Here is a 14,360-nt window from a genome sequence, read left to right on the forward strand (position 1 = left end):
AGCCTACCAACCAAAAAAAGTCCAGGACCAGATGGATTCACAGCTGAATTCTACCAGAGGTACAAGGAGGAGCTGGTACCATTCCTTCTGAAACTATTCCAATCAATAGAAAAAGAGGGAATCCTCCCTAACTCATTTTATGAGGCCAACATCATCCTGATACCAAAGCCTGGCAGAGACACAACAAAAAAAGAGAATTTTAGACCAATATCCCTGATGAACATCGATGCAAAAATCCTCAGTAAAATACTGGCAAATCGGATCCAGCAGCACATCAAAAAGCTTATCCACCATGATCGAGTGGGCTTCATCCCTGGGATGCAAGGCTGGTTCAACATACGCAAATCAATAAATGTAATCCAGCATATCAACAGAACCAAAGACAAAAACCACATGATTATCTCAATAGATGCAGAAAAGGCCTTTGACAAAATTCAATAGCTCTTCATGCTAAAAACTCTCAATAAATTTGGTATTGATGGAACGTATCTCAAAATAATAAGAGGTTTTTATGGCAAACCCACAGCCAATATCATACTGAATGGGAAAAAACTGGAAGCATTCCCTTTAATAACTGGCACAAGACAGGGATGCCCTCTCTCACCACTCCTATTCAACATAGTGTTGGAAGTTCCGGTGAGGGCAATGAGGCAAGAGAAAGAAATAAAGCGTATTCAGTTAGGAAAAGAAGAAGTCAAACTGTCCCTGTTTGCAGATGATATGATTGTTTATTTAGAAAACCCCATCGTCTCAGCCCAAAATCTCCTTAAGCTCATAAGCAACTTCAGCAAAGTCTCAGGATACAAAATTAATGTGCAAAAATCACAAGCATTCTTATACACCAGTTACTGACAAACAGAGAGCCAAATCATGAATGAACTCCCATTCCCAATTGCTTCAAAGAGAATAAAATACCTAGGAATCCAACTTACAAGGGATGTAAAGAACCTCTTCAAGGAGAACTACAAACCACTGCTCAGTGAAATAAAAGAGGACACAAAAAAATGGAAGAACATACCATGGTCATGGACAGGAAGAATCAATATTGTGAAAATGGCCAACTGCCCAAGGTAATTTATAGATTCAATGCCATCCCCATTAAGCTCCCAATGACTTTCTTCACAGAATTGGAAAAAAATTGCTTTCAAGTTCATATGGAACCAAAAAAGAGCCCGCATTGCCAAGACAATCCTAAGCCAAAAGAACAAAGCTGGAGTCATCATGCTACCTGACTTCAAAGTATACCACAAGGCTACAGTAACCAAAACAGCACGGTACTGGTCCAAAACAGAGATATAGACCAATGGAACAGAACAGAGCCCTCAGAAATAATACCATACATCTACAGCCATCTGGTCTTTGACAAACCTGAGAAAAACAAGAAACGGGGAAAGCATTCCCTATTTAATAAATGGTGCTGGGAAAATTGGCTAGCCGTAAGTAGAAAGCTGAAACTGGATCCTTTCCTTATTCTTTATACGAAAATTAATTCAAGATGGATTAGAGACTTAAATGTTAGACCTAAAACCATAAAAACGCTAGAAGAAAACCTAGGCAATACCATTCAGGACATAGGCATGGGCAAGGACTTCATGTCTAAAACACCAAAAGCAAGGGCAACAAAAGCCAAAATTGACAAACGGGATCTAATTAAACTAAAGAGCTTCTTCACAGCAAAAGAAACTACCATCAGAGTGAACAGGCAACCTACAGAATGGGAGAAAATTTTTGCAATCTACTCATCTGACAAAGGGCTAATATCCAGAACCTACAAAGAACTCAAACAAATTTACGAGAAAAAAACCACCCCATCAAAAAGTGGGCAAAGGATATGAACAGACACTTCTTAAAAGAAGACATTTATGCAGCCAACAGGCACATGAAGAAGTGCTCATCATCACTCGCCATCAGAGAAATGCAAATCAAAACCACAATTAGATACCATCTCACACCAGTTAGAATGGCAATCATTAAAAAATCAGGAAACAACAGGTACTGGAAAGGATGTGGAGAAATAGGAACACTTTTACACTGTTGGTGGGATTGTAAACTAGTTCAACCATTGTGGAAAACAGTGTAGCGATTCCTCAAGGATCTAGAACTAGAAATACCATTTGACCCAGCCATCCCATTACTGGGTATATACCCAAAGGCTTATAAATCATGCTGCTATAAAGACACATACACACGTATGTTTATTGCAGCACTATTCACAATAGCAAAGACTTGGAATCAACCCAAATGTCCATCAGTGACAGACTGGATTAAGAAAATGTGGCACATATACACCATGGAATACTATGCAGCCATAAAAAAGGATGAGTTTAGTCCTTTGTAGGGACATGGATGCAGCTGGAAACCATCATTCTCAGCAAACTATCACAAGAACAGAAAACCAAACACCATATGTTCTCACTCATTGGTGGGAATTGAACAATAAGATCACTTGGACACAGGAAGAGGAACATCACACACTGGGGCCTATTGTGGGGAGGGGGGAGAGGGGAAGGACAGCATTAGGAGATATACCTAATGTAAATGACAAGTTAATGGATGCAGCACACCAACATGGCACATGTATATATGTGTAACAAACCTGCACCTTGTGCACATATACCCTAGAACTTAAAGTATAATAAAAAAAGAAACAGAAGCTGTTTCATGTGATAGAAATAATATTTTTTCCATTTTTTAAATTATGGCTAATAACACTGATATATATGAAAAAGTCTTAGTAATCATTTTTTTAACAGTGCCCAAATACTTCATTATCATTCTTTTTTTGATATCCTAAAACCAAAATTTTGTCACGTCCTATTATCTGATGCTGTTACATTTAGTCTTTTACTTTGGAATTCCCAGTTTCAAAGAATTCACAGCTAATATCCAATCAGCTAATATCCACATTATGTAGGCTTTGCCCATTCACTTATCCATATCCTTAGGGATACAGGACTTTTACCAACACATTTTAAAATTGTTTTGCACTAGGATTTTACCTTTTTTTCTTTATGTGGCAACACTGGCCAATCATTCCCTTCTAGAATGTTCACTGCCAGTTGAAGGCTGAGTTCTAGGGACTTTTCTCAAACAGAACTTTAGCAACTAGTACATAGTCACATATGGACTACAATGCTAGCTATGCAGTGATAACCACAGGGAATATTTTCTGAATTAGGACATAGAATGTCTTCTGAATTATCAAAAAAGAAATACTATCTTCAATGTACTTTTGTAATTAAATGTATCCTTATTGATAATCCAGGTATTAAGTAGAACATTTTATTAATTAGGGCACTCCAGCTCTAGCTTTACAGAGAAACAACCTGTTATATGTGATTTCATCTGTCACAGTCTAAAGAGATGCCATTGATTGTCAGATGCTCAAAAGCTAGTCCTCTGGATGGTTCCATTGATACCATACCTTTTTCGTTCTCAGGATAATACTGACATACAAATTAACATTGCATCTCAACATCCTAATTTTGAGAAAACAAGATTACATATCCCTGTGAAAAGAAGAGATGGCACTGAAATAGAGAGGGTCTACAGAGATACTTTTCATTGGAACAGCACCTTTCATTGGAAAAACAAAGCAAGAACAGTAAAAACCCGTATTTTCATTCCTTATTTACCCATATGAATAAAAAAAGAACTATATAACCAAGGTCTTCCTTTGTATATTCTCTTTTGCTAAAAAACTGAACATTCTGTGGATCTTGAAAATGTTATCTGATGAAAAGGTTAATTCTTCCACATAGAAAAAAAATAAAGAATAGCTGATTACAGATTGTTTGCTTTTCTCACTGGAGTAAAAAATCCTAAATAGTTAAAGTGTAAGCATATCCCTCCCCTTGAGGTTACTGAAAAGCTAATTAAAGATGTGCTTTGCATGCAAGTTATTACTGGGAGACTTGTTTTTCCAAAGGGACATTCAAAAAAGGTTAATAGACAAAGACCTTGGTAGAGTACCAGAAACAGTTATTATATGGATAATGAACTATGAAACACAAATTGTTTTTAAAGAAATGTGTAGGCTGGGCGCGGTGGCTCACACCTGTAATCCAAGCACTTTGGGAGGCCAAGGCGGGTGGATCACAAGGTCAGGAGATCGAGACCACAGTGAAACCCCATTTCTACTAAAAATACAAAAAATTAGCTGGGCGTGGTGGCGTGCACCTGTAGTCCTAGGTGCTGGGGAGGCTGAGGCAGGAGAATAGCATGAACTCAGGAGGTGAAGCTTGCAGTGAGCCGAGATTGTGCCACTGCACTCCAGCCTGGGCAACAGAGCAAGACTCTGTCTCAAAAAAAAAAAAAAAATGTGTTATGCACTGATAGGTACAAGCAAAGCATGTAGTACACAAGAAAGACACACATAAAATATACGTATGACTTCTCAAATAACTTTTGTTACATTAGTTTCTCCAAGATGTGTAGCTGTAACATTAACATATTTTCTTCTCATTATAAATATATTTCATTTTAATTAGGTTGGTTCTTAAATAGGTATGAGAATAATATCCCTTTCTGATATGGTTTGGTCATGTCTCCACCCAAATCTCATCTTGATTTGGAGCTCCCATAATACCCATGTGTCATGGGAGGGACCTGGAGGGAGGTAATTGAATCAGGTGGTGGGTTTTTCCAATGCTGTTCTTGTGATAGTGAATAAGTCTTTGATCTGACGGTTTTATAAAAGGCAGTTTCCCTGCACACACTCTCTTGCTTGCTGCCACGTAATATGTGCCTTTGCTCCTCCTTCACCTTCCGCCATGATTGTGAGGCCTCCCCAGCCATGTGGACCTATAAGTCCATCAAACCTCTTTTTCTCTATAAACTACCCAGTCTTAGGTTGTCTTTATTAGCTCTGTGAGAATGGACTAATACACTTTCCTTCATTTCTTCAGAGACATTTTAGTTTTACTTTTGGTTAACTTCAAATAGACTGAGCCATGCTTTCAATGCCATTAGCTAGGTGATTGATTTATGAATAAGCACTTATATTAAAGAGCAATTATTTATATTTCAGTAATATTCTATTTTAAAAAGGGATTTGGAGATTTCTTAAATGGATACTCCCCTGACATATTTATCTGCTTTGTAAGTCTGAGTGTTTTATGTACTTATCTTCAAATATAGGGCATGTCTGTCTTGTGATGATTAACCTGGTGATGTCAGAGGCCCAACATTTTAATATTTTCAACAGATGAAATATGGCATAGAATTTAGAGAAAGTCATAAGTCATAGATGGGTTTAAAAATAAGGAAGTATCATTTCTCTGTATGTGGCGCACATTTTTCAGTTAATCAAGTTCAACCACAGCTGCCATATAACCAAAGAACAGAGGAATACAAGGGCCTTCAAAACATAAAGTAACTTAGAGTTCAAGCTCAACCTTGTTTCTAGCAGCTCCTGGTGGTGAGTCCCCCTCCTGCTTCTGAGTCCTAAGCCAAACCTTGGCCCGTGAGCCAGAGCACAGCTCTGTTCCTACCTGCTCTCATCTAGAGGCACCCTTCCTTCTACTCCTGTTCACTGCAAAGGTCAACTCCAAAAATGATCACAAATTAATGGTTCATGTCCTGTAAACACCCATTAATCAAGCCTATAATATAAGACAAGTGGCTGGATTTGTTCACAGAAATACTTACTGCAAAATCACACCCGGTACTCTTCTGTATGTCATCTACTGTCAGGCCTTCCCAGAGCTCAATCAGAGTCAGCCCTTTTTTCTTGTCCACATCAAACACAGCCTGTCAGAGTGGGAAGAAAAAGGACAATGATAATTTCCATCACAATAATTATTATATGGCACAAAACAGAAATAACCTCACAAGTTATATAAAGGAAAGACAAGGCCAGGTGCGGTGGCTCACGCCTGTAATCCCAGCACTTTGGGAGGCTGAGGTGGGCGGATCACAAGGTCAGGAGATAGAGACCATCCTGGCTAATACGGTGAAACCCCCGTCTCTACTAAAAATACAAAAAAAAAAAAAATTAGCAGGGCATGGTGGCAGGCGCCTGTAGTCCCAGCTACTTGGGAGGCTGAGGCAGGAGAGTGGCATGAACCCAGGAGGTGGAGCTTGCAGTGAGCCAAGATCACACCACTGCACTTCCAGCCTGGGTGACAAAGCGAGACTCTGTCTCAAAAAAAAAAAAAAAAAAAAAAAAAGGAAAAATACGACCCAGGACAAAAGAAAAATCAGTAGTGGAAAAATGTCAGCTGTAACTATGATATTTTGGTGAGAATAAATGCCAACTCCCTAATCAGCAATTACTTGTGGAACAGTGTTGATGCCAGAAAATAAATGAGTGTTGACCATGGATGGCATTTGTTACTATTGCAACCAGTTTTTAAAAACTACCTCCCTTTTGTTAAGTCTAACACTTTTGGTCAAAGGTCAATTCGTGATTAATAATGATTTGAACAAAGAAAGGAATGAAGAAAGAGGGAGACAGAAAGGGAATTTTTGGAAGCTGAAAGCACATGAATGATAGCAAAAAAGTTTATAAATGCTGTTGGGTAAAGAATTACAGGAAACAGAAGAAGGTGCTTTGAAGTGTCTAAGAGTAATTATAAGAGGATAGCTATCCTGGTCCTGAAGGACATGCAAGTAACTGTTAAAAATATTCTCAAATCCTGTGAAAACATACAGTCTCAGAAAGAGAGCATGGGAATCTCCCTTTGCTATGCAAATCAAATGAAGATGCTTATATTTAGGGCAAGCACCAGAAAGCCAATCTCACCTGAAACATTACATCATTCTGGTCCGTAACACCAGGTGTTGGTAGTGCCAATTGATATGGCTTGACCTCAGCAGATAGACCCCACCTGTTGAATCTGATTTAGAACACATGCTTTCACACTTAGAAATATAACTCGAGTGGAAATGACCTACGAGGTCACTTAATATAACCTTCCGCCCAAGAATTCTTCAAAACATTCTTCTCAGATAGTCAACGGGGTTCTGCTTAGATATTTGCAGTGGCAGGAGGCTCACTTATTTCAAGGCAGATTGTTTACTGAAGGGAAGCTCAAATCGTAAGAGCTAAAACTGCTTCTCCTATGGCTTTAACTCCATGCTACAGTTACCCTCCAGCACATTAAACACTGTTCCCTCTTTCAGTTCTCATGGTTTCCTCTTTCTCAGACTAAAATGTTATGCATCCCAGAGCTTTCCTCTCCTCTAGAGTTAACCTAAATTCAACTATTGTTTGCAGGCGTAGAATCTTTATTTTATTTTATTTTATTTTATTTTATTTTATTTTTTTGAGAGTCTCACTCTGTCGCCCAGGCTGGAGTTCAATGGCCAGATCTCTGCTCACTGAAACCTCCACCTCCTGGGTTCAAGTGATTCTCATGCCTCAGCCTCCTGAGTGTCTGGGATTACAGGCATGCCCCACCACACCCAGCTAATTTTTTGTATTTTTAGTAGAGATGAGGTTTTACCATGTTGGTCAGGCTGGTCTCAAATTCCTGATCTTAGGTGATCCACCTGCCTGCCTCAGCCTCCCAAAGTGCAAGGATTACAGGTATGAGTCACTGCACCCAACTGATTTTTCAACTAGCTTGGAAGTCAAACCTTGAATTGCCACTTTTGAATACACTAACTAGGAAGGTAATATCAAGACACAGCAACACGTAGAGAAAAGAACCCTGGCTTTTGAGCTCCATGAGAATTCCACTCTGCTGTACAACAGTTATGCAACCTTTAGTGAACCTGTCTTTGCATCTGTAGACATATATAATAAAAATGTACTTCCCAAGATTGTGATACAGGACAAATATAAGAAAACATACTCTGAGCACCATCCCTGAGACAGTGGGGGCAGCACACAAGCAGTTTTTTACTTTTTACTCCTTAGTCGCTTAACATCTCACTTATATGTGACCCCAGATCAAAGCCCTGAAATGATTATTGACTCTAGTTGATAAATATTTTTCCCCAGAAACACACATCGCTGGGACCAGTGATAACTGCATTCTTGGTTTGTCTGATGAATTCACAGATAACCTGGTTGACATTACTGGAAAAGAGGTTTGAAATATGAGACAAAATATTTCTTATTTCTCAGTAAACTTTTCTTTTGCTTGTACATTTTATGTTCCAAAAAAGTTTTCTGGCAGAAATGTATGTTTCAAGAGGAAAAAAATAAATGGATAATTTAGGAATGTTTGTATACTCACTAGCTTGCTTCATTCCAAAATGACAATAAAATTTTTAAAAAATGAACACTTTCTTTGCAGAAAATGTGTCTGGAGCACTATTGATAAGATTTGCTTTTTCTTGCATTCTGAACAACTGTCAATTTATAAAAATAGAACAAACAAGAAAAAAAGAGCATCTGGATTATGTTATTAAGAACAGGCACGGGAATGATTTAGAGAGAAGATAACTGTGGTATCAAAATTTAAGGCTTCAGTAATCAAGGAGAATAAATCTATCACAAATTGATTTATTGCTTTTAAAAAACCTTATTAACACATTCATCAAATCCTAATTAGATATATTAGAAAGCCAAGTATCTATAATTTAAAAAAGGAAACTTACTTTTGAAATATTTAGGAAACTTTCCATTTAGTGATACAAGGTGCAAACAAAACTTTGACAAAAATGGAGACTAAAACCTAAAAGCCACAATAAATTGTTCAACTATCCAGAATATTGCAAGTACTCTGTCTAAGAGATGAATGTTAATTACTTTATCACCATGACAAAAGCTTACATTATGGGTAACAGTGAATCACAGCTCAGGTGCTGGTGAGGAATGCATCTTTCATTACTTCATTCTCACAGCTCAAAACTAGGAAATCAGGGTCATAGCATCCTCCAAATTCTCTTTCAAAAGGCAACTGAAAGGAATTTTCTCTAGATCTGATAATGGCATTCTAGTCCATTGTTAGTGAGGGCTGGAGACCTTCATTGCCCTTAATGGCACTGCATTCTCATTACTCATTCAACAAGTATTTATTGAGCACCTACTATGCACAGAGCACAGCGATAAACATGCAACCTTCCTTTCCTTGAGGTACCAAAAGTTCCAGACGTAGATGCCCTTCTCTTTACTCATTCTAGCTATACAATGTCATCTATAATTAAGGCTCTAATTATCCCCATATGTTAATGACGCCCACAAATTATTCCAATACTGACTTCTCTTGTGAGCTCTAGATCCAAATCTCCCAATTGTTTATTGCAGTATCTGACTGGGTATTCCCAGGAATATCACAGTGAGGCTGTCCAAACTGAACCTATTCATGCCTTGTATTATCCTCTTGCTTCTCCTCCTATAGTCCTGGTCTTCCTAAAGGATGCACAGGTCAACCATTCTCTCTAGTCAGAAAACTTAGGAATCTCCTCTGTCTTACCAAGAATGTGCAATTCATCAAGTTAGGTCGAGTCCATCTCCTAAATCTCTTTCAAATCTCTCCATCTGTCCTATGGTTTAGAATTTTGAGATTTTTTGCCTAGGTCTATGAATCCTCTTAACTGGCTTCTGCCTTATCTGTTTTCTGTCCACTTTACATAAAAGCTTACAGTGTTTTTCCTAATGCAAATCCAATTTATTGTGTCCCCAACCTTAAAAAAGTGAAAAATCACTGAAGGGTTCCTTACTGCCTTCCTTATAAGACCCACAGTTCTTAGCAAGACATCGACATCCCTCCATTATTTGACCCCTCACTGCCTTTTCCACATCAGCCTTCAGAATCCAGTCATGCCCTTGCTCCAACCAGCTCAACTTGCAGGTTATAGGACAAGCCATGTTTTCCTCACACCTCTGTGACTGTATGTTTTCTTCCTTTTTTCCAGAAGGTCCTTGTTGGTTTTCTAACTTATGAAATTCCTACTGATCTTTTGAGGCTCACCATTCAATCCAGTTTTTTCAGCAAAAAAAGCACAAGTATTCACTGAGTATGGGTTGGCGCTGTGCCAAGTGTTAGATAAACAGTGGTGAGTGAGACAGGCAGAGATTAGAGTTTATTTCAGTATAGTGGTTTATGCTAAGTTAGGATTAGTACAAAGATTCAGAGAAGCACCCAGAAAATTTGGGGAGGGATTGGGAAGACTAGCAAGAGAAATATATAGCCAAGATATAAAGGATGAGCAGAAATTAGCTAGATGGATGGGGTGGGAAGAATGTTCCAGAGAGAGAAAAAGGATGTGCAAAGTCTCAAAAGAACATGGTCCAGGGAAGAACGGAACGTAGTTCACAGCATTTTAGTATGGTTCAAGTAGGGAGAAAGTTAAAGTAGAAAGAAATAGGCTAGAGGAGAAAGGTACATACTGTGAAATGCTTTGCAAGATATGTTAAAAGCTTGTATTTAATAACACCAAAAAGCTTTCCCTGATACCTCTGCCCACGCTGCTGGGCAGCTTTTCTCTATGCCCCTAGATTAGCATCTGGTGTGTGTCTCCATATGGCCTTTATCATGTCAATTACTCTGACTGCTGGCAAGGCTGGATGTTTGGTGTCTAACCCTTCTTCCATGTTGTCCTTTAGGACAGAGACTTTGCCTTCCTCCTTTCTGTAACACACTGTTGGGAACAATCTGGTTCAAAAGTTTTTAAAATGATAGTAAAGTTAAATATCAATATAAGTTATAGCATAAGAATACATTAGATTATGAGTGCCAAAATGAACAGTGGGCCACTATGAGAATAAATTGTTGTGTGCTATGATGGTGCAAAACCGCTTCATGATGAAGAGGGAAACTGCATTAGGTTTAAAGGACAGGTAGTATTTGGGGAGGCCGAGGATCAAATGGGAGCTATGGCAGATAGAAGAACTGAACTGGTAAGAACAAGGGCAGGGTACACGTGGAGGTGAGGAGAGGGCTGATGGAAGGAGGAGAGGACCCACAGGAAGAAAGTTTCTGGAATTATCTTTAGAAGGACTACCACTTTATTTAAAAATAAACAAACAACCAACAGGGTAAAAGATTGCTTTGCTTTTATCTTCAAAGTAATGGATTCTTTTCAACACGTCCTGTTCATAGTTTCGGGGGGATTCAAGAAATGGTAAAGATTCAGAATAGATGGTGGGATAAAATATTCTGCCCTTTTATCTTGTTCTTTATATGTTACCTTCATGGCATTCCACATAAGTAGTCCTGCAGAAGGCATCATTTGGGACAGAACCTCCCTTAAAATTAGCTTCTGGGAATAATAAACCTCCTAATCCATTTCAAAGCCTGCTTTAGGGTGCTCACTGTCACACCTCAATGAAGTTAGTGAGTCAGATTAATGCCAAGACACTAATGCTACTGTTCTTGGCAAATGGAACAGCATTAAAAGAACCTGATATACATAATTCTGTTTTATGGCTTCTTCAAGGTACTGAATCAAGAAAACACACCCTCCCAGCTAACTTAAAAGCATTGTCATTCCGACATACTAGGTTCAAATCTGAGTCAGAAGGGTGACTATGGGCAGCTGCTGGTGATGCTTCTCTGGTCTGAGCAGCTTTCAGTTGTACTACTGACCAACATGTTCCAGCTAGTAAGAAGAATCTAGAGAGTCACTGTGTGTTTTGAAACCCCACTCTATAAAAGACAGCAGAAAGCATGCAAGAAACAGAATCCATTTCTTGGCTTACGGTGGGGCCTATACTATGATTTGCACTGAAACAATTAAAAACTCAACTTATACTGAATTTCTTAAAATCCAAAAATTTGTACTTGTGATTTAGAAAAGGTAGAAATAATATATTCTTAACTTTGCATATATCATCATCCAGCCTGACATTGTAATAGTAAAAATATAAAGATCAATAAAACTTCTCTGATTATAGCACACTGTCAAAGTTACCAAGGACAGTGATTCAATTTTGCTTGTATGTTTCCAAAGACTTGCACATAAAGAATTCTACATTTAGAAACATTAAATTGATGAGCTTTCCTATTCATTTTGCCCACAGGCTAAATTAATCCTGTGACTACTGGTGTAATACACTCTTAGAAGGTAACAACAATTTCTGTAAATGCTTACTTAAAACGTGGTTAATAGATAGCAAATAAGAGAAAAAACACATTTTACCTTTTCAGTAATAATGCGGTTGACACATTGCTTTCCAGTCAATGGTAATGTACATTTCTCCATGATTTTATGTGCATTTCCCTGTTTTAAAAAGAAAACATCAAAAAGAGTAGTTAGGGAGCAATTTTTATTTATAATTGACATAACTATAGGATAAACAGAAACTATCAGAGAAATTGTCTCCTAAGTACAGACTCTTTCAGAATTTTTGCACAGTTACGTTTTTTACTTTTTATTTGGAGGCAGCTTCTGTCCCTGAAATAATTTAGGTAATGCCAGATGAATGGCCAAAGGCAGAAATGATTTAATTGGGAAACACCCTGCCAGAAATTTGACTTCTCAATCCTCAGCCCTTGTATCATTTGATGTGAAATTTCACTAATATCCTGCTTATTCTTCCCTTCCAATGAATGGTCTCCTTAAAAAATGTGAGCAGACATCTGCCCAGGATGCAAAGCACATACAGAAAACAAATGCCTAAGTCCTCTTTTTAAAAAATATTTTATCTGTTAAAAAAGTAATATGTACATGGAAAACAGCAGTGCCTTGCCTCCCTTCCCCACTCTTAGAGTTGCTCTTAACCGGAATCCATTCTAGTGTTTTTTGTTTGTTTGTTAGCAGTTTCTTCTGTTTCTAACATTTTCTTCTTATATCCACTTTTAAAATATTATGTTTACCATGTTATTTCTTGATTAATCAATTTTAGACCATATCTACTAATTTCTTATTGTGGCAGAGGAAGACTTAAGAAAAACTAAAAGTGGAAAAAATGTTTTCATTCATTGACTCCCTCCTCCAGCCCTTCCTCCCACCTGCAATGTAGAATTGGCCTCTGAGGCATGTCTGAGGAACGGAGTTGAACATTGGCTCTGAGGATCTGATCTTCAGATCATTTTCTTCTGTTCATGATTAAGCTACTTTTTAAGAGTCAAGCACCAGGAGCCTAAATTACTGTCTCTCTTGGGGCTGACCGCTACTCTACCACATTCTAGATCTTCTCCAAAAATGACAAAATGCTTTTATTGCTTTCTTTTGGATCTAATGTACCACATGTGACACCACTGTCATCCTTAGCCATCTCAATGTTTTACCTACTTAAATGCGCACCTACTATCTAGTTTATATCTCTCCCAAAACTGGTGTCAGGCTAAGTATATGGGCAGAGGCTATGAATTTCAGATAGGTGGGCTCCATTAAGATTTCATTCCTTGTGATAGCCTACCAACTCAGCAATGCACTAGTAATTAAAAGGCTTTAATGTACTTAAGCCAGTGAAAGGAATAAAAGACATTCAGTAGTTTTTGAATAAATGCATTTGTAAGAATGAATGTGAAGAGAAAAGGAGGTCTATTGGGAATCTTGGATAGATTTTTTAAAAAAACTATTACCTTAGTTCAGACAAAACTGGTGCTAAATACATATGAAGTAAGTTGACATAACACCTTTTAAAACAATCCATATGTTTCCAGATCTTATTGTATAAGAAAATTTATAGTTGCAGAAATAAACTCTAATTTTCACTTCACTTCTAATTATTTTTCTTTTAAGATTTCAAATTCTGCACATGACACGGAAGCTAAATTAAACAGTTGAAATTAATGACGAATATTTGAACTTCTACAGTTGTCAGGTCTCCTTACATTTAATATATATCAAGGCATGTCACAACGAATTCTGGGCCTGACTTCAAACAAAGTGAACTATCTGCCAGCCTCTGAAGAACATTTTCTCCAAGGAGCTCTTATTTAGTTCTCATTATTTGAGCAAGATCTACATCTGGCATGAAAGCAGCCACTTGGATTTTAATGAACAACCAACTTCATTTTAGGAGAAATCAAGGATTTCAACTGACAGCATTGGCTATGTCCTACCAATGGAGACCTTTTTCTAGACCATTCTCTGCATACACCCTATAGCATAGTGGTTAAGTGTGCGGGCTAGAGCCAAAAGACCTGTGTGTAAAACCTGGCCATGCCCCACATTGTCTCTGTAAGAGCCACATGCCCATGCTTCTCCATCCACCCTACCTTGAAAAATTGGGGTAAGGTCTACATGAAATGCAAGGGTCCAGTACTTAGTGCTTAATGAATGTTAGCTGGTACTGTTTTTATACAATCCATAATTAATATTTCTATAACCTGTGAGGAAATTAAGTTCCTATATGAAGTCTGACACAGGATTATGTAGAAAATGGCCTAAATACAATTCCTGAGACACACAAAACTAGCAAAAACACAACACAAATTTGGGAGCAAACCATACGGCTCTCCTAAGAAACTGGCACCAAATGTATTCCTGTTAGAACAATGGAGCTAGATGATTCC

The 14,360-nt window shown here is 38.0% G+C and overlaps 1 protein-coding gene across 4 annotated transcripts in view; it reads right to left on the bottom strand.

The window, feature by feature from the left end:
* Positions 1-14,360, bottom strand: part of OXCT1 (3-oxoacid CoA-transferase 1) — a 144,897-nt gene that overhangs the window by 9,865 nt on the left and 120,672 nt on the right. For all 4 annotated transcript variants that reach the window (XM_025388461.1, XM_025388460.1, XM_025388459.1 and 1 more), the window contains 2 exons: positions 12,037-12,117; positions 5,650-5,751 (listed from right to left, as the gene is read on the bottom strand). In XM_025388461.1, the coding sequence (XP_025244246.1) occupies positions 5,650-5,751; positions 12,037-12,117 (183 nt within the window). The remainder of the gene's footprint in view (positions 1-5,649; positions 5,752-12,036; positions 12,118-14,360) is intronic.

The sequence above is a fragment of the Theropithecus gelada genome, chromosome 6, assembly GCF_003255815.1.
Source record: "Theropithecus gelada isolate Dixy chromosome 6, Tgel_1.0, whole genome shotgun sequence".
In the NCBI taxonomy this organism is placed as follows: domain Eukaryota; kingdom Metazoa; phylum Chordata; class Mammalia; order Primates; family Cercopithecidae; genus Theropithecus; species Theropithecus gelada.